Source organism: Phodopus roborovskii, unplaced genomic scaffold (assembly GCF_943737965.1).
Source record: "Phodopus roborovskii unplaced genomic scaffold, PHOROB, whole genome shotgun sequence".
Classification (NCBI taxonomy): Eukaryota; Metazoa; Chordata; class Mammalia; order Rodentia; family Cricetidae; genus Phodopus; species Phodopus roborovskii.
In genome coordinates this window covers 701,725-720,776 of record NW_026126586.1, presented here as the reverse complement: position 1 = coordinate 720,776, position 19,052 = coordinate 701,725, and the positions used below count along the sequence as shown (strand labels likewise).

Below are 19,052 nucleotides of genomic sequence, written 5' to 3'. Positions count from 1 at the left end.
TGGAAGACCCATGGAAACCACCATCACTGCCAGAACCCAAACCAGATCCAGAGCACTTCTAGGCCATGAGGAACACAACTTGGAACTTTGTCTATTACAAGTGTTTGGGGTACAGTGTACAAAATTCCCAAATAATTAATAACAATATTATATTGAGTAATATTAGAAATTGAAGGAAGTAATAGTTGATAATACTTCCTTTTTCCTTTTTAAAAAGAGATTTATTTATGTATTATTTATGTATATGAGTGCTATGTCTGCATGTACTTCCACACACCTGTTATAGATGATTGTGAGCCATCATGTGATTGCTGCATGTGGGTGCTGGGAATTGAACTCGGGACCTATAGAAGAGCTGTCACTGATCTTAACTGCTGAGCCGTCTCTCCAGCCCACTTGACAACATTTCAATGGCATGTCTTCCTTGGTATTGAGGACTGTGCAGCTGTTTGTCTCTGTTGCTTACAACATAGCAAAAAGATCATCCAGATAATCACAGTTAATCACTGGGTGTGATGCCCTTTGTGGACAGACTCAGAAACATTTCTAGAAACCCAAGTTAATACCAGTGTCTGGTGTTCTCTGTGAACACACTCTTATTCCTCCAGCATTCAGCCCAAGTTTCTCTAAGAATGAAAGGTTTCCTCATGTCTTTTAAGTTACTTCTGGGTGACTTTGTGGCCATGTCTAAAATACTCAGAAGTTAAATTTAGTGACTTTTTGATACTTGATGTTATTTCTCCTTTCTGATACTTTTAACTCTTGAAATCACTTAAAAGATTTAAAAGATGAAAGTATCCAATATTAGTTCATCAACAAACAATAAGTTAGTTCCCAGAAGACAGCCTAATTACTGTAGACAGCAGTATTGATGCTGGACACCAAGAGAAATTGGAGCATGCTAGTCTAATGAGAAGTCATGGAAGACCCCACTTTTTGGTCTATTCACTTTCTGTCGAGGTTGGAGAAGGACATTCTTACATGGTCACAGAATGTGACAACTGGGAGCCGTGCTCCAATGTTACACACTACTATATGTGAACCATGGCCCAAAAGTGTTCAGCCCTTACCCTTTCTCCTACTTCAGAAGAGGGACAGAGAATTCCTCCTTCCACCCTTCTGTCCATCTTGGAAACATGATCACAAGTCAATGAAAGAACGTTAGTCTCTTGAATATCACACCTCTGTTATTACCAAAAGTTCTAGACTCTGGACAGTAAGTATCCTGATGTGCTGACGTGAGAAGCTCAGAGCAATTTTTGCACTGAGGAAAATCTTTTATTACTACCCTCTTGAATGGTTAAAGTGACTGACAAACTGACAGGTCCAAAGTCATTTTTCAAACCCTGCCAGAGAGCCACTTAGAGCTCATGGATGATCTGTGATGCCTAAGCCACCCACCCATGTCCTGTAGACCAGTGCTCACACCAGTGAGTTTTATCCATCACAGGACATTTGGCAATGTTTGAAGCTGTTAACATACCATGATAAAAGAGCAACTGAACCCCAACTCTCAATGCTATTGATATTGTGCCTCTATGCTCACAATGGTCTTCTCTTTCTTGTACTATCTTAAGAGAAATGGCATCTGCAAGGCAAAGAAAGTGACTGGGTCCCAGTGGTTATGTTTTTTCTTCAAATTGATATGGTTCTTTTTCTTTTCACTGCTCCTAGGGAAGGGGGATTTAATTGGAGCCAATCTATCAATTAAAGACCAAGTGATCAAGACCAATGCTGATGTGAAGGCACTGACCTACTGTGATCTTCAGTGCATCATTCTTAAAGGTCTCTTTGAGGTCCTGGGCCTTTACCCTGAGTATGCACACAAATTTGTGGAAGACATCCAGCATGACCTCACATACAACCTTCGAGAAGGGCATGAGAGTGATGTAAGTCCCCTTTCTGATTAGCATGTGGGACTGGGGATCAGACAAAACAGCAAATGCAAGTGTCATAGCCTCATAATATATGTGTATGTATATATATATATGTGTGTGTGTGTATGTATGTATGTATGTGTATATATATATATATTATTTAAATTAGAAAAGGCTTGTTTTACATATCAATTCCAGTTCCTGGACCCTCCCATCCTCTCCTGTTCCCCCCACCAACTCCCTCCAATCCCTATTATGCTCCCCAGGGAGAGTGAGGCCTTCCATGAGGAGTCTTCAAAGTCTGTCATATCATTTGGAGCAGGGCCCAGGCTAGACTGAGGGAATATCCCTCTGTGTGGAATGGGCTCCCAAAGTCTGTTCCTATACTAGGGATAAATACTGATCCACTACCAGAGGCCCCATAGACTGCCCAGGCCTCCCAACTAACACCACATTCAGGGAATCTGGGTCAGTCCTATGCTGGTTTCCCAGCTATCAGACTGGAGTCCATGAGCTCCCCCTTGTTTACGTCAGCTGTTTCTGTGGGTTTCTCCAGTCTGGTCTTAACCCCTTTGCTCATCACTCCTCCCTGTCTGCATCTGGATTCCAAGAGTTCAGCTCAGTGTTTAGCTGTGTCTGCTTCTGCTTCCATCAGCTACTAGATGAAGGCTCTAGCATGGCATATAAGGTAGTCATAAATCTCATTATCTGGGAAGGACATTGCTTACATTGTTAGTTGGGGTCATCCTTGTAGGTTTCTGGATATTTCTCTAGTGCCAGATTTCTCTTAAAATCTATAATATCTCCCTCTATTATGGTATCTCTTTTCTTGCTCTCCTCTATTCTTTCCCTGGCTCAATCTTCCTGCTCTGTCATGCCCATTTTTGCCATCCTTTTTCTCCTAACTCCCTCTCCCCTCCCCCCATGTCCCCAATTTGCTTGGGAGATCTTGTCCCTTTTTCCTTCTACAGGGGACCATGTATGTCTCTCTTAGTGTCATCCTTGTTTCCTAGCTTTTCTGGCGGTGTGAATTGTAGGCTGCTAATCTTTTGCTCTATGTTTAAAATCCATATATGAGTGAGTACATACCATGTTTGTGTTCTTATGACTGGGTTACCTTACTCAGAATGGTTTTTTTCTTGTTCCATCCATTTCATAGCCCCCTTTAAAGGGCTCTGCTGGTAAGATATTCAGCCCTCCATTAACAGATGGGTTCTGTAGAACTGCAGTTCCTTGCTAGCACACAAGAAAAGTACTATTTGTAGGCAGGTCTTTGCTTGCTCATCAATTTCAAGAGGAAATATGAGGGTCAGGGTTTACTGTGTGCAGCCATTCAGTCCTTCAACTGCTAGATGGGAGTTTTGCTAGAAACTAACCTTTTCGTTAAAATAGTACTCCAAACAATCTTTCTCAAAGTGACCAAATTTTCATAAATGGATTCATGCCAAGGATTGTCACAGTTAAAGCATAATGAACATTCTGTGCAATTGTATATTTGCTTCTTTCAGTTTATATAAACAGCTTTCCTGTCAAAATATGTACTATTTCGTGTCTTGTGTTTAAGCTGATCCATGAACATGACTTCGTTAGATGTGTCAGTGATAATGAATTAATGGGAATGATTGTTGAACGGCAAGCCAGAGCATGCAGCTCATTGTGTAACAGTGTCTTGTCTCATATATTTGCAGCACTAAGAGCTTTAAGAAACCTTAGTTATGACTAATCCATATTATATAGACATTTTGGATATTCATTAGCAATATATTTTTGAAAAAGAGATAGAAAGTGGGCATTGTATATTCTTTTATCTAGGTTTGGGATATAAGTAATGTTAGATAAATAAATTATATCCCATCCTCTCCACTAGTGATAGAAAACACCAATGAGGGTCAATATTTACTAACTATCCAGTATGCTAAGCACTCTTCCTATACAAAGCATCTTATTGATTAAGACACTCTTTAAGGTATCAATCCATTTCTGTAACAAGACAGATTCAAAGTGGCTGTTGTCATGCAAATTTGCAGGTGGCTAGGTCAGCCACCTTTTGAGCAACAAAGGTTATGACTTTTCCTAAAAAGTTCCCATGCATCTCATGCAATAGACTCAATCTTAAAACTCAATGTGAAGTTTGTGTTCTCTAATATAGTATAAAATGCCAGTTTAGAGGATTGTAATATAATGCTTTTAAATGTGCATACTTCATTATTCAATATATAAATCAAGCTAATTAACGTATGTGTTTCTTACATTCATATTCATTCATGATGACATTCAAAATGCTCTCAGCAATAGTCAAGTAGACAACATGTCATTGTTAATGAAAGTCACCATGATGAGACAGAAAATTTTATGCCCATGGACCAGTATCACCTACCTGCTTCAAGTAACTGCCTTCAAGAAACAGCTTCTATAGTTTCTGCTTTCTCCAGATTATACATAAAGGTGAAATCATACAGGATCATGCCAGGCTTATTTCACAAAGCCTAACACCCCCACATACAAACTCTCAATTTTATCAATGTTGTAAATGCTAGAACTTCCCACTTCATTAAGTCAGTAGTATTCCAGAGTGCATAAAGTGTTTCCTTTATTCACTGTTCATTGATTGACATTCAAGTTGATCCCACATCTTGACTATTGGGAAGAATGTGACAATGAACATGAATATACACATATCTATGTCACATACTGACCTCAGTTCATTTGCAAACATAACTAGTAGTGGAATTGTTGTGTCAGTGGCTGCATCTTTAGTGTCTGCTGTCCGTTATCATCTACAATATGTGAGGATCCCCATTCTAATCTGCACCAATACTCACCTTTCAGCTCTGTGACAGCAGCCATTCCAGCAACTGTGAGATGATAGCTCATTGCAGTTTTAGTTTGCAGTTCCACAATTACTAGTGATACCGAACTCCTTTTGTACATCTTCTTTTAAAGACTATCTTTACTGTTCTTTGCCCATTTGTAATCAGGTTATTCGTCTTCTTGCCATTGGCTCATCTGAGTTCCCCATGTGTTTTGAATAGCAACCTCTATCAGATATATGGATGGCTAGCATTCTGCAGTTTCTTTCTTACTCCATTGCTTGCTTCCCTTGCTATGAACTTTTCAGGCTGATATAATTTAGTCTTTCTTAACTGGCATTGCTGTGTGCTAGAGTCACATTCAAAAGAAAACTTATTGGCCTGATCATTGTCAGGAAGATTTCATTCAGTGTCACCCCCTAGAGTTGGGTGTCTTATATTTAAGTCTCTTATTTGAGTTGATTTTTAAGTATGGTATGACGTTAGGATCTAATTTCATCCAACATATTGTCTGTCCCTTCTCCCTTCTTTTCCTCCCCTCCTTTCCTCGCCTTCTCTTTTTGTCTCACTCTCATTGCATCCTTTTTATAGCAGTACCTTAATTTTTAAAGGCATGTGTCACCTATGAAAGCCCTCTCCACATCATTTCCTCCTTGTGGGGTACGTTTCTTCTGGTGATGAAGCATCAGCATGTCACCTCTGTCATATCCAGTCATCTTGGGCTTGTAAAACTCATCTCTTTAAGTTTGTCCTTGGTCTTGAAGTGTTTCCCTCACTCTTGAAATAGTTTCTCTGGGCTCTGCTAACACCTCAGCATGTTTCAAATCTTTTTCTCTTGTTCCAAGATGGCTCCGTTTCCAGGTCCTCAGGCCAATGTGACTGTGAAACACATGTTCTGCAGCCTCCTTTCAGCCCATTCTTCCATTTAAGCCTCCTGATGTGCTGTACCCTGCATATGTCAGACAGGTGTTGGCTAATATTCTAAGCCTAGCAACAATGCAGTTACCCCACCCCCAAATCCTACACAGGATGGTTCCTCTGCCCTTCATCCTAACCCTTGTCCTGTGAACTGCTCCTGTATAGTTTGCTGTTTCATCTTGCAAAGCAGCAGTGGACAGCCTCCTTCCCCCTGCCTGAAAAACACCTGTCAACATGCTGCTCAAGAGGTTTCCCTTTCCCAGAGAGTACAGTTGCTGGAATCTTTACTCCAGTATTGAATTTGCTCATTTTGTATCTTTTGACAGAAAGCTGTGTCATTGTGTCTGGAACCCTAACGCATTGCTTCTTGGTAAAGAGTGTTCTAGTTTAGAACGGGAGCCTGAGGAGACACACTGGGAAAGAAGTGCTGTGGGAATTAAGTGCTGCCCCTGGCCTAGGCAAGCAGCTGCCCCTCCCTGAGCTAATGTCATCCGCTACTTGGGAAAGGCCAGACTGCTACTTGGTGACAGATACTCAGAGACTGAGATGAAAATATAACAAAGAGCCTTTGTACAGCATCACCAATGGTGTTTTGAAACAGCTTAAAAGAAATGTAAACACTGGACACTAAATAAAATTAAGTTAATCTAGCTTACATGTTTGTCTAAAAAAATAGGAAAGTACATATGAACTGAAGCTTTCTTTTGAGATTTTATTTTTCTGGGTTACCTGGCTCTCAAAATACTTATTTTATTTGATTATCTCAAATTCAAATCTTTTTATATGAAGGAAAACTAGACTTCTCAAAAAACAGACGAATTTGTGTTAAATGTTGTATTGATGAGCACAGTGGGCATTGATTTGTTATTAATAAGGTGATGGTTGTATAGCAATAAATGCCAAAAATGAGGTGGGGGGATAAATTCTTTAATTCTTTCAACTGGGAAGTCTCTAACTAGAACCTAATACAGTTATAAATGTGCTCATCATGTCATCTTTACCTCAATTTCCTCTCATAATATTTTATCTGAGAGCCTAAAATGCTAAGCCACCTCATTCTGCCCCCCCTTTTAGTTAAAAGGGGAAGAGGTCTTGAGATTTAGTGGCTTTCAGTCATCACTGTGACATCCTTTGAGCTGCTGCTTACAGGAAACACAAGCTATAACCCCAACATTCTGAGAGAGGCTTTGGAATGAAATGGGGGGGGGGATGAGAAACACTAATCCTCAGCATCTTCTAATGGCACTTGGATGGTTCCTGCTGCTGACTCACCGTAGTTTAAAGCCTGATGATTCATCACAATGCTGGAGTCTTCCCACTGTTCCAAACATGAGCACTACCCTTTTGTAATGTGCTCGCCAAACTGAATACCCCAGAGTTCTGATTTGCTTTTGCCCAGAGTGATTGATTGCACACTCCTGCAGTCCCAGCTACCCTTGAGACCAAGACTGCAGAATTGCAAGTTCAAGAGCAACCTGCTTAAATGTGAAAGTGCCTATGTCAAAAATAAAAGACTTGGAGAGAGGGTACATAGCTTAGTAGTAAGGTATTCATCTAGCATTGTGAAGGCCAAGTTTCAATTTCCAGTATTGAACACATACACTCACACACACTCATACACACAGTTTCAGCATAGTCACATGTATTGAGTGGAGAGTCATAATGTACAGGCAATACTAATTTTATTTATGTATTAATTATTTATTTAATTTACAAACAATCTTATTTTATATATTAATCCCAGTTCCCTCTCCCTCCCATTTTCCCATGTTCCCGCAACCCCTGATCCCACCACCTACCCACTCCCCAAGGATGGTGAGGCCTTCCACGGGGGATTCATCAAAACCTGTCACATCATTTGGAGGATACTAATTTTAAAATGATGAAAAGTAAGCAAGTGTATGTGGTGATATATTGTTTATGATTTAATAAGGCCACTGGAGATCAAAATGGAAAGCTAGCCACAGCTATAGAGCCAGGCAGTGGTGATTCACTCCTTTAATTCCAGGACTCCGGAGAAAAAGGCAGATGGCTCTTTGTTAGTTCAAGACCACCCATAGGTTATATTAGAGTGAATCAGTCTAAAAGAGGCACAGCTCACACAGAGGAGATCTCAGCACTTTGGATCCCACACCTTCAATCCCAGCTCTAGAGAGGTATATAAGATAGAGGCAGGGCATTCAGCATTCAGTCTCAGAGATTTATTCTCCAGCCACACTGAGGACAGGACAGCCCTTTCAGCCTGAGGTAGAGGTAAGAAATAGTGGCTGGATGTTTTGCTTCTCTAGTCTTCAGCTTGAACTCCAATATCCACCTTTGGGTTTTCATATTAAAAATGTAAGCAATATATTATTTGTGAAAACATGTACATTAAATGTAACTGTTTCTTTTACAAAATAAGAAAGATGACAGGACTCTTGGTTCTATGCTTTTGTCTTTGGGGGGCTCTGCTCCATACATAGAAATGCTGAGGTCAGGCCATTAAGACTTACTATGTTCAAAGCACACTATCTGCTTCTGTAAACTTGCCCTATCCTTTCTTCTCCCCTTTCTTCACCAAACCCATTGTCACAACCAAACTCACTGTTTTTGTCTGTGTGAACTCTCCCTCAGTGTCTGATATGTATCTCATGGCTTTCACTCATGTGTAAAGGTCAGATGCCCCACTCCCTCAATCTCCACCGTATTTTACTTCTTTTTATTTTTGAGGTAGAGCCTCTTAGTGACCCCAGACCTTGTTCTTTCAACCAGTGACCCATTATGCTGGGGTTACAGACACACATGATCTTAAAATGGTACCACATGCCATGTTGCAAGGCTCCCTCCAATGGAGTCATCATTACTTCCAAATAGCCATCTCTCCCTCACTGCCACAGCTACATAAAACATCCATTGTGTGAATATTTAGCACCATTCAATACACATATAATACTACTTTAGTAAATTGAATTTATAAATATTTTCTTCTAAGGTTAATTTTTATGATTCTACATCATGAGGTCATAAAAATATTTGATTTTATTTCCTTCTGTTATTTTAATATTTGTTTGCCTTTTTATTTATTTATTTATTTATTTACCTTTCTTTTAGCAATCAAGAATTGTTTAGTTAATGATCAGAGGTAGGACTCTTTCTTACTTTCCTCACTTTCCATGCTTACCTCGATGCCATGCGTATTACATGTTAGCTGTTTATATATGTGCACTGGTTTCTGAGATTGCACCAAAGATCACTCTGTGGTGTTCTCCATCTGTGTTTGTACAACAGCTTATTAATTCACACTTGTAATAAGGTTCAGTTTCTAGGGAAGCAGGGATCCCTGACTTCTTCATGCTTAGAGCATGAATTTCTATCATTTTTTTCTCTCTTATTTCTTCAAAGTTATTAATCTGTATTTCTCCATTATGTTGAAAAATTTTCATCAATCTAATTGTTGCTCCTTTAAATAATTTGTCATCACTTCCTCCCTGGCTGTTTTAGTGTCTTCTTTAGTGTTTTTAGTGTCTTTAGTGTTCTTCTGTTTCACTATTACAGGTCTAGGTCTTCTGTCCTTCTCCTTCTCCCCACCCCAGTGCCTTTTTATCTCTCTCTCTCTCTCTCCACTCTCTTTCCTTCCTCCCTCATTCTTATTTATCATTTATAAATCTACCTAACAGCCATTATATTGACTAGTTTTAAATAACTTGACATGAGGTAGAGAGAGTCATTTTGGAAGAGATAACCTCATTTGAGAAAGTGCCCCCACCAGATGAACCTGTGGACAAGCTTTCAGGGCATCCTTTTGATTGGTTATTGATGTGGGAAAGCCAAACTAACTGTTACCTGTGGCATCTCTGGGATAGTCATCCTAGATGCTGAAGAAAACATGCGGAGATGCAGAGCAAGCCATGGGGATAGCAAGCCAGTAAGCAGCACTCCTCAGTGGACTGTGCATTAGGTCCTGGCCTGTTTGAGTTCCTGCTCTGACTTTCTTTAGTAATGGACTATAATGTAGATCTGTAAGCTAAAACAAACCTTTTATTTCTCAAGTTGTTTTGGGTCACTGTGTTTTAATACAACAATAAGAGCCCTAGGACAATAATTCCCCTATACATTCATCTACTGTATTGACCAACTTAACATAGTTTTACTCCACTGGTCTATCATGTGTCAGAAACTACTTGTGTGTAGCAGCTTATTTCTTGTACTTCCAACCACTTCCCAAATCATGACACTTAGACTTATTATTAGTTATGAGTGCTCAGTCTTATCTTATGCTTGTTCTACTTGCTCTGATAACTTACTTTAAGCTCTGTCTCTTCATCTACATGTTTGCCTCAGTGCTTTTCACCTTTATCCCCCATTATATATGTCCTACTCTGTCTAGCTGGCTGCCAGCTGCCTGGTCCCAGGTATCTCTCTCTTTCTTTTTCTCCATCATTCTCTCTTCTCTCCACAACCAGTCAAACTGCAGAGTTGCAGAGTTGAGTCCTACTTTATATATCAATAGTACAACTCCTGATCAGAGATCATGGAAGAAGAGAGAGTAAGATCTAGACAGTCAATTTGTTGTGAGATTGTGTCTCCTAGTGATACCAGAAGATGCACCCATAAAAGCCTCACCAACATGACTCCTAAATATGAGCTGAACAAGAACAACAGTAGACATGCTGAGGTGGATAGATGCAAGCTAAGGAGACCTCAACCCTGCACAAAGTACTAGCAAATTCTTTCCATAATTATCAAAGCCCCATGCCTTCCTTCCCTGCCTACTGTAGCATGATTTCTAATCTGTTTAAATAATAAAAACCCAAAGTCAGATATAGGGTTAGTGCTGAAAGATTAGAGAAGCAGAGCAGCCAGAGATCAGTTCGTTTCTCTACTGAATCCTCATTCCAAAGGCGTGAGCCTGTCCTTATGAATCCTCAGACTGAATGCTGTCTCTATGAAACCTCAGACTAAATCTCTGATCTCCTGTCTCCTCCTGCCTTATATTCCTCTCTCCCCCCACCCAGCCATATCACCCCTGTCTGCAGCTCTCTAGTACAGGGATTAAAGGTGTGTGATCCCAAGTGCTGGAATCAAAGGTGTTAGCTCTGTTTCTCTTTTAGACTAATTCAATCTCATGTAGCCCAAGGTGACCTTGAACTCAGAGAGATCCATCTACCTCTGTCTCCTGATTGCTTGGATTAAAGATGTGTACCACCACTACCTGGCCCTCATGACTAACTAGTGTGGCTAACACAGCACTTTAATCTTTAGGCAAATGTTGTTATACCACAAACAAAATATCACCACATTTTTTCTTTCGTGTCTAAAATAAAAAAATAAAGCTATACCTAATATAAGAAAAAAATATACAATAAGTACAATAACTATAAATGATATATATACAGGCAATAAATACTTTAACGATGTCTGATCTATTTGCATTTAACAAATTCAAAGAAAATACTCCATTAACTATCCTATCTTGGGAGTCCAAAGTCTTATACCTAATGCAATTTCTATCCTAATTTGCTTTACCATCCAAAACTATATTTTAATATACCTGAACCTCAATACACTTTACACTCTTTTGTGAGTTTCTTTTCTGAGTCTGTTAAACAAGAAAAACTAAAATTATCCAGTCTTTAACTTCCTTTGAGACCCAAGAAGGAAATAATATTAATCAAGTAAACAGGAAGTTTATTCAAGCAACTTCCAAAAATGTGGGAGATAACAGAAAGAGCTGGCTGGTTGGAAAGTCACCTAAGGTTCCTCTGCAATGTTGGGGCATCCATTTTCAGGCTACAGGCCTAGAGCATTTAACGGAGATTTTTCTATGAAGCAGGATTTTTGAAGGACTGTTCTGACTTGTCTTGACAAGGTTTTGCAGTCAGTCTCTTTTAGCTCCTGCTTATCCAATTTGAACAGTATAATGTTAGCAGTTGACACAAGGGCACTTTCTTTTCACACAAAGAAAGTAAACTCCATGTGGAGTTTTTTCAATGCTCATCATCTTCTCTGAAGTAGATGCCAATCTACTTCAATGGTGCCTCATTGTCATAAAAATAAAAAAGAACCTATGTTATTAAAAACATCGTAAATACCATATTCTGTAAATCTCCAAAGTGTTTTAAGACTACTTGTCTATGTAAACTATATCTCTGTTTGACCTTGAAAGCATCCCTTATATGACTAAAAGTTCAATTGTAATTAGTGACTAATTACTAACTTGCATTTCCTTACTATCCTAAACATTTGATAACGATAACTTTCAAGGACTAGAAATCTGCATCATATTCTTAAATGAGTTGGTACATTAGAAACATAAGTACAATATTTTCTAACAAAAATAACTTTGTATCAATATACAACAATCCATATCCTAGTAAAATATTTAAAACTAATAGTTGCTTTTTTGATTTAAAAGTAGATTCGAAAATTGACCATTTTATCCTCTTTCTATATACCCCTTTTTCTTTTCAGAATAGATTCAATAATCTATCCTTTTATCCTATCAAATCAAATATCCCCCTTTTTTATTTTCAAAACAAGAACCCTGAATCTAATCTTTGTTCAGCTTTTTTTCCGGACCACTACCAATAACAACTTGTAACCAACTGTGAATGGAGTTCTTAATTGGCCTAAGAAATAAAAACCTTGGGTCAGATATTGAGGGAAATGCTGAGAGATCAGAGAGAAGGTGTGAGCTACAGTATACCTTAGTGTCTCATCAGACAAGACAGCAAGTTCCCATTTCTCCCTGCTTATATGCTGTTTCCACCCAGCTACCTCACTTCCTGTCTGTCTGTACAGACCTCCATCCAGACCTCTATGGTTAGCTAAAAGCAAGCTCCATTCTCTGACCTTCAGACACGCTTTATTTGCACAAGAAAGATATCACCATAACCAATCCCCGTAAACAATGACAAATATCCAAAACCCATTGAATGACCAAAAACTACCATCCCCAATTCTTGGGAATGTGGGTATTGTGATCTTAAATTTAATTCCCGCTGTCTTGGCACCACAGCCTTTTTAGGGTATTCTAAAAAGTAAAATTTGGGTTAATTGTCACATCCTGGAAGAGGTAGCTGTGTCATGTGCTGTCACGTCTCTACATAGTGGGAAAATGCAGGACTTATCTCACGTCTTGGCTAGAATAGTCTGTAAGGCTGGACTATCTCAGCTAGCCACCTCAAAATTGTTCTGATCAGTTTGGAGCCCAAGCCAATCAGATGGTGGTTGTCAGCTTATTGGTGTTGTCTTAGTCCTGGTGGAATTGGCGATGTAAGGCCCCATCATCCTTTAAGAGACGTCAAAAGTCATTGGTAAGCATGGTCAAGGTTCACTGCAGAAAACTGATAGAGACTCATACCATAAATCATGTATAGGAAGCTAAATGAAGCCTTTATCTAGCATTAGTTAGTATTCTCTATGACCATTAATATCATGAAAAAGTTTAATATGTGTGTGTGTGTGTGTGTGTATGTGTGTGTGTGTGTGTATTATAAATTTGATATAATGTTTATACCTTAAGAAAAGCTTTAAAGACTCAAAATAAAACCAAAGGATTATGAGATTACTGACAATAAAACAGTTCTTAAATTTTTGTTTTTCGTCTCTCCCATATGAGGTGGCTCTTCTGACATGAGGCAGAGATTTTGGATTTTACTTTAACAAGCACGCCTGTGTTTAGAGAAGGAGAAAGCTACACTTCAACACCAAAGGCAGCTTTAATTTTTAATTGGACTGGGACTACAAAAAATTGTATTATATGTCTGTAGAGAACAGCAGAAACAAACATTTGGGAAGATTTATGAAATTTTATCCTGTTGAAATGTGATATATTGATAGGCCAATTTAATCTTTGAAATGCCTAAAATCATTATTTATAAATGTTTATTTTCATTTAAAGGGGATTGGTTATTGTAATAGGAAAACTTTTTCAATCTATCTCAGTCCCACTGGACTGGTTTCTCTTTACCCACTGGATCCCGGCAGCCACTTATGAAATAAACACTCAGATACCTAATATGTATTTATAATTTTTGACCATTGACTTAGGCTTCTTACTATCTCTCTCTTAATTATTAACCCATTAATATTATTCTATGTAGCACCACATGACTTTGGCTTACCTAAATCATGCCCTGACATTTTGCCTCCCAGGTGGTAAATGTCTGCTCACTCTTGTCTTCCTTCTCCCTACCTCTTTGTTCAGAATTCCCACCTAGCCAAATTCTGCCTATCCATTGGCCAAAACAGCCTAATTCATCAACCAATAAGAAAAACATATTGTCGCAGAATACAGAAGGACATCCCCATCATCTCTCCCTTTCTGTCTAAATAAAACGGAAGGTTTCAAGTTTAACATAGTAAAATTATATATAGAAAACAATTATCAAGCAAGAATTATATATACTATTATATAATATTTAGTCCATTTACATTTGGAAAATTTTTAAATACTGTCTCATTTATCCTATCTATGTGAGTCTAAAGTTTTATACATAACTTATTTCTTATCATATCTAAGAAGAACCATAACCATAACTGTCTTCAACTCCATCAAAGACACCAGAAGGATATACTATAAACTCTAGAATTGACAGAGACACCTTGCTGCCTGGACAGTAACCCAAAATTCCTCTGTAATGTTGGGGGCATCCATCTTTAGCTTATAGGCCCAGAACGTCTGGCAGACTTTTTTAATGAAGCAGTAACCTTGAAGGACCATCTCGTCCCTTGGCCAGTTTAGCAGTCACTTTTCTTTGTAACCTGCTTGTCCAGTTTGGACAGCATGCTTTCAGTCAGTCCAGGCAAGAGAAGTTTCTTGTCTAAATGGTTATCCCTTCCATATTGAAGGCAAACTACACAATGAGTTACTTTGATGCCTATCTTCCTCTCTGATGTAATTGGTGCTGCCAGGAGCAGATGTGTCTCATTGTCATGAAAAGCTCAAAATTAACAAACCATTTTAAATGCTGTATTCTGTAGGTCTTTGAGAGGTTTTGAAGAATACTTATCCACCTGAAATATATCTCTATACATCTAGAAACCTAACTAACATGACTATAACATTTGACTGGAGCTCCAGTGGCAAATCGGTTAGCACGTGGTTTTTATATCACTATAAGTTTTGACTATTATAGATGACTATTAATCTATATTTTTAATTGTGCCTTACATTTTAAATGAGCTATATAAACACAATACTTAAATAAGAGGAGAAATATACATATAAGATTGACCTTAAACTTGTATCAATAAACCAAACTCCATACCAGTGCATTCTTTTCTATATGCCCTTTTTCTTTTTAGAAAGAGGGTGACCGTGACCATCAATCATTTATAATCAACCTCTTTTCAGTGAAAACAAACATTTAAAAACAATATTTGGGAATTTGGGCATATTTCTCTCCAAACTGCTTCCTGCTATTTAAAGGCATTGTCAATCCCCTGCAAATCCTGAGAAAAACCAGAACCATGGCCAAATCCTGGCTGGCTGTAGTGGTCTGTGAGTCTACACCATCTCATCTGTTCTGGATGTTGGATCACCTGGGTCATTGTTATAGGGGGTCTTGTTTGATCAAATCATAGTCTGGAAGTAATCCATAGGTTCCCATCCTGTGGAAACAAAAGCCCAATCTCTTTTTCAAAGTAACATGGGCTTAGATTTAAATTTTAAAGTCAAGGTACCTTTAAAGTATATATGTTGGTTTGACTTAGCAACCTCTAGAATCAAATGTCTCTCTGTAGTCAAAAAATTCAAAGAAAACATTATAATATATATAGTCCAGACTCTGTGCATTTCCATCTTTGCATGGCTCATATTACTCTATTTCTTTTTTAAGGACTTCAGTTTATTATTTTTAAATTACTGTTTTAATCTATAACTGCCTCCTGTCTATAACTCTCTCTCCCAAGTCTATACACATATCTTCAACACACTGTGACCTGTTTAGAGGTCTTTTTTGTCTGATTCTGTCCTTATTGTGTATCTAAAATCCTTTTATGACCAGCAGAGTTTTTAAAACGTTAAACGGGCTTTGTTAATGTGTCATGCAGTGCACTGTGCAGCTCTGAGACTCCTCCAATGGGAATCTGCCATGCTGTGTTCAAACCTGAATGCTGTTGTGGGAGAAGAGACACATCTGCTCACCAGCAGCAGACAGAGCCTGTTTAAAAATGAGTAGCTACCAAGAAGCTGTTTTTTAGACTTTACACAGAAGTTTTTTATCAAATGGCTGGTGCCATTTTCATCAACTGTATCTAGGATTTTACACAAATCCTGGAGATTTAACCCCAAGACTATACTGGTGGAAGTGAAGAAGGAGCCTGATGGTTAATGGTCACACTCATCTCTTCCTAAAGAAAAAAAGGGGATGTTAAATAGAAATAAATACTTTACATTGATAAAAACCTTAGTTTATTGATACAAATTTAAAGTTAATTTTGTTATAATATATATATTTCTACTCTTGTTTAAGATATGTTTACACAGGTCAATTAAAGATGTAATGTATAATTAAGAAATACAGATTAATAGGTAGTCATTTATAATAGTAAAACTTATGTTAGTTAGGTTTTCTTCAGAATATGACATTTAAAATGCTTTATGTAATTGGATTTCTCTTGACAGTAGACTTGTCTGCTCCTGGTAGCACAAATTACTTCAAGAGTATAATGGGCATCAAAGAAACTCCTTCTGGAGTTTGCTTTCAGTGTGGTAATGATAGCTATTTGGGCAAGAAACTGCTCTTGCCTAGACTACTTGACCATATGCTGTATAAACTTGGTATTCAGGACCCCTAGGAAAGCAATTGCTGAGCTTGCCAAAACATAATAAGATAGTGCTTCAAGTTCCCTCTTTACAGAAGGAATTGCCAGACATTCTGCAGGACACCGAAGAAAGCAACTGGTAAATTTTTCTGGTACAAGGCAGAACAGAGCTTCAAATTCCCTGCTTCACTGAGAAGTCTGCCAGACACTCTAGGTCTATAGGCTGATGGATACGCTCCAATTTTACAGAAAAACATTGAATGACTGTCTGGGCAGCCTGATATCTTTGTCATTTCCAAAGTTTTGGAAGTTGCTTACAATGCACTTCTAGTTTACTTAGGTAATAATACATCCTTCTGGGGTCTTTGATGAAGTTGAAGACAGATGTTTATAGTTATTGTTTTCCTTAATTATGATGAAGGATGAATTAGATATAAAACTCATAAAAACTCATAAAAATATAGGACAGATGATGGAGTATTTTCTTTGATTTTGTTAAACTAACAAACTAAAATAAACTAAATATTGTAACTGTAATTCTTGCTTTCTAACTCTTTTATTACATATAATTTTACTATCTTAAAGTAAAACCCTTTTTAATTAGATAGAAAAGGAGAAATTATATGGGATGTCCTTCTGCATGCTGTGAATATGTGTTGCTTTTATTGGTTGATAAATAAAGTTGTTTTGACCAATGTCCAGGCAGAATATAGCCAAGCAGAAAATCCAAACAAAGTTACAGAGAGAAAGAAGGCAGGGTCATGAAGATTCTATGTAGCTGCCAGAGAGGCAAGATGCGAAGTAACAGGCCACATGCATTGACATGGGTAATTTATAGGTAGAACTAGCCAGTGAAAAGCCTGAGGTAATATTAAGCCTTAGAATGATTATTTAGTAAGCAGCTGTGGGGACTGACAGGTAGGAGAGGAACTGATGTAGTCAACAACATTTTTCTTAGGACAATTTTTTCTGGATAATTTGTCTTTTTACTTCAGATGTCTCATTTTTCCAGTGGTCTTCAGATTCCTTGGTTAAATGTCTTCATTCTCCTCAAAAGACAAAAACAAAATCCTTCCCCATCTGTAACTTGGGGAATTTCCTTTTTGGCAACTATAATTTTAAAGTTAGGTTGGGTTGAATGATGATGCTGTTTGATGAACTTCCACCTCTTCTAATTAAGACATTTCCTTTGTTAAAAACAAACCTTTATCAATTTTGATGGTGTCCATAGCTTTTCTTCTTCTGTAGGAACAAAAGCAAACACCCTTCTCCAATGTAACACATATCCTTCCATTCTGAAGTCAACAAATATTTAAAGTATATAGGCTGATTTAATTCAGCAGATTTTTTTCTATTATCCAATATCTCTCCACAGCTGTCATTACTTTCTCATCATTTAGAAAATTCAAAGTTAATACAGTATTATGCAATCTATTTCTGAGATCTTTATTACCCCTTTCTGCTTATTTACCATATCTTTTAGAGTTCAATTTGACCTTTCTGTAACTGCTTTCACTGTAGGATTATGTGGTGTATCTGTAATATGCTTTATATTGTAATAAGCGAAAATCTTTCATATTACTAGAGACATATGCTGGAGCATAGTCAGTCTTTTTTTTTTTTTTCTTGTACAGGTATTCCCATGATGGCCATAACTTCTAACAAATACACAATTACAGAATCAGCCTTTTCAGAACTCAAACCTGAATAGGTGTCAATGGTGTGGCGTACATATTTTAATTTTCCAACTTCTATAAAAAGGAACAGATCTATCTGCCAGACTTCATTACTTTGACTATCTTTTGAGTTACTTCTTGCAGGTAGTGCACTTTGGTTGTATAAAGTATAAGTGGACCATTTTCTTATAATTTCCTTGACTTGTTGTTGAGTGGTAGACAAATCTTTTTTCAAACCATACTATTGGCATGTTGTTTTTTATGAAATTCTGAGGCCTCCAGCACATTTCCAAACAATAGTTGTTCATTTTTTTATCATTATCTCGTGCTAGAGGCCCTGACAAACTAATATAGGATTACATGTGTGTTACCTACAAATGGACTGATTCCTATTCCTGATTATTTCTTGTAAATGAATTAAATAATAAAGTCAATTCTATATATCGTGTATAAATTCAGCAATTTCAATATGTAAAACTTTATGCGTATTTTGAATTGGTAACTATGTTAAGAGGTTCTGTAAAATGCATTAATACCATGAGAATAGGATATAATTCTGCTTTTGGATAGAACCATAAAGGCTTTGAGCCACTTAAATTTTATGATTTGTAACCTGCCTTTTCCTGATTTATTTGCATCAGTACAGAATGTTGTGACTCAAATTATTGGTGCTTCCTATGAAGAGGGATATAGTTGGTTCTCTTTATAAGATGAATTCTATTGCTTTTGGGATATTTGGTGTTAAACTCTTCCAAAAAATTGCTTCAAACTCTTTGCCATGCTTCATTTTCTGCCAATAATTTCTCAATTTTATCATTAGTAAAATGTACTATCACTTCTGCTTGGTCTATTACTGTTAATTGATGAGGTTTCAATTTACCTGTTAGAATCAACTCAGATCTTTTCCACATAAATTTTTAATTTTTTATTCTGTTTATGTGGTAAAAAGTTCCATTCTAAGGTAATATCTTCCTTCAGCATTAACATTCCTGTAGGAGAATGCTTAGAGTAAAATAACCAGA

The 19,052-nt window shown here is 37.6% G+C and overlaps 1 protein-coding gene across 1 annotated transcript in view; it reads left to right on the top strand.

Annotated features, from left to right (window-relative positions):
• The window catches only part of Kcnh8 (potassium voltage-gated channel subfamily H member 8), a 373,064-nt gene that overhangs the window by 306,145 nt on the left and 47,867 nt on the right, over positions 1–19,052 (top strand). Inside the window, exon 11 of the mRNA XM_051204195.1 lies at positions 1,675–1,889. Within this exon, the coding sequence (XP_051060152.1) occupies positions 1,675–1,889 (215 nt within the window). The remainder of the gene's footprint in view (positions 1–1,674; positions 1,890–19,052) is intronic.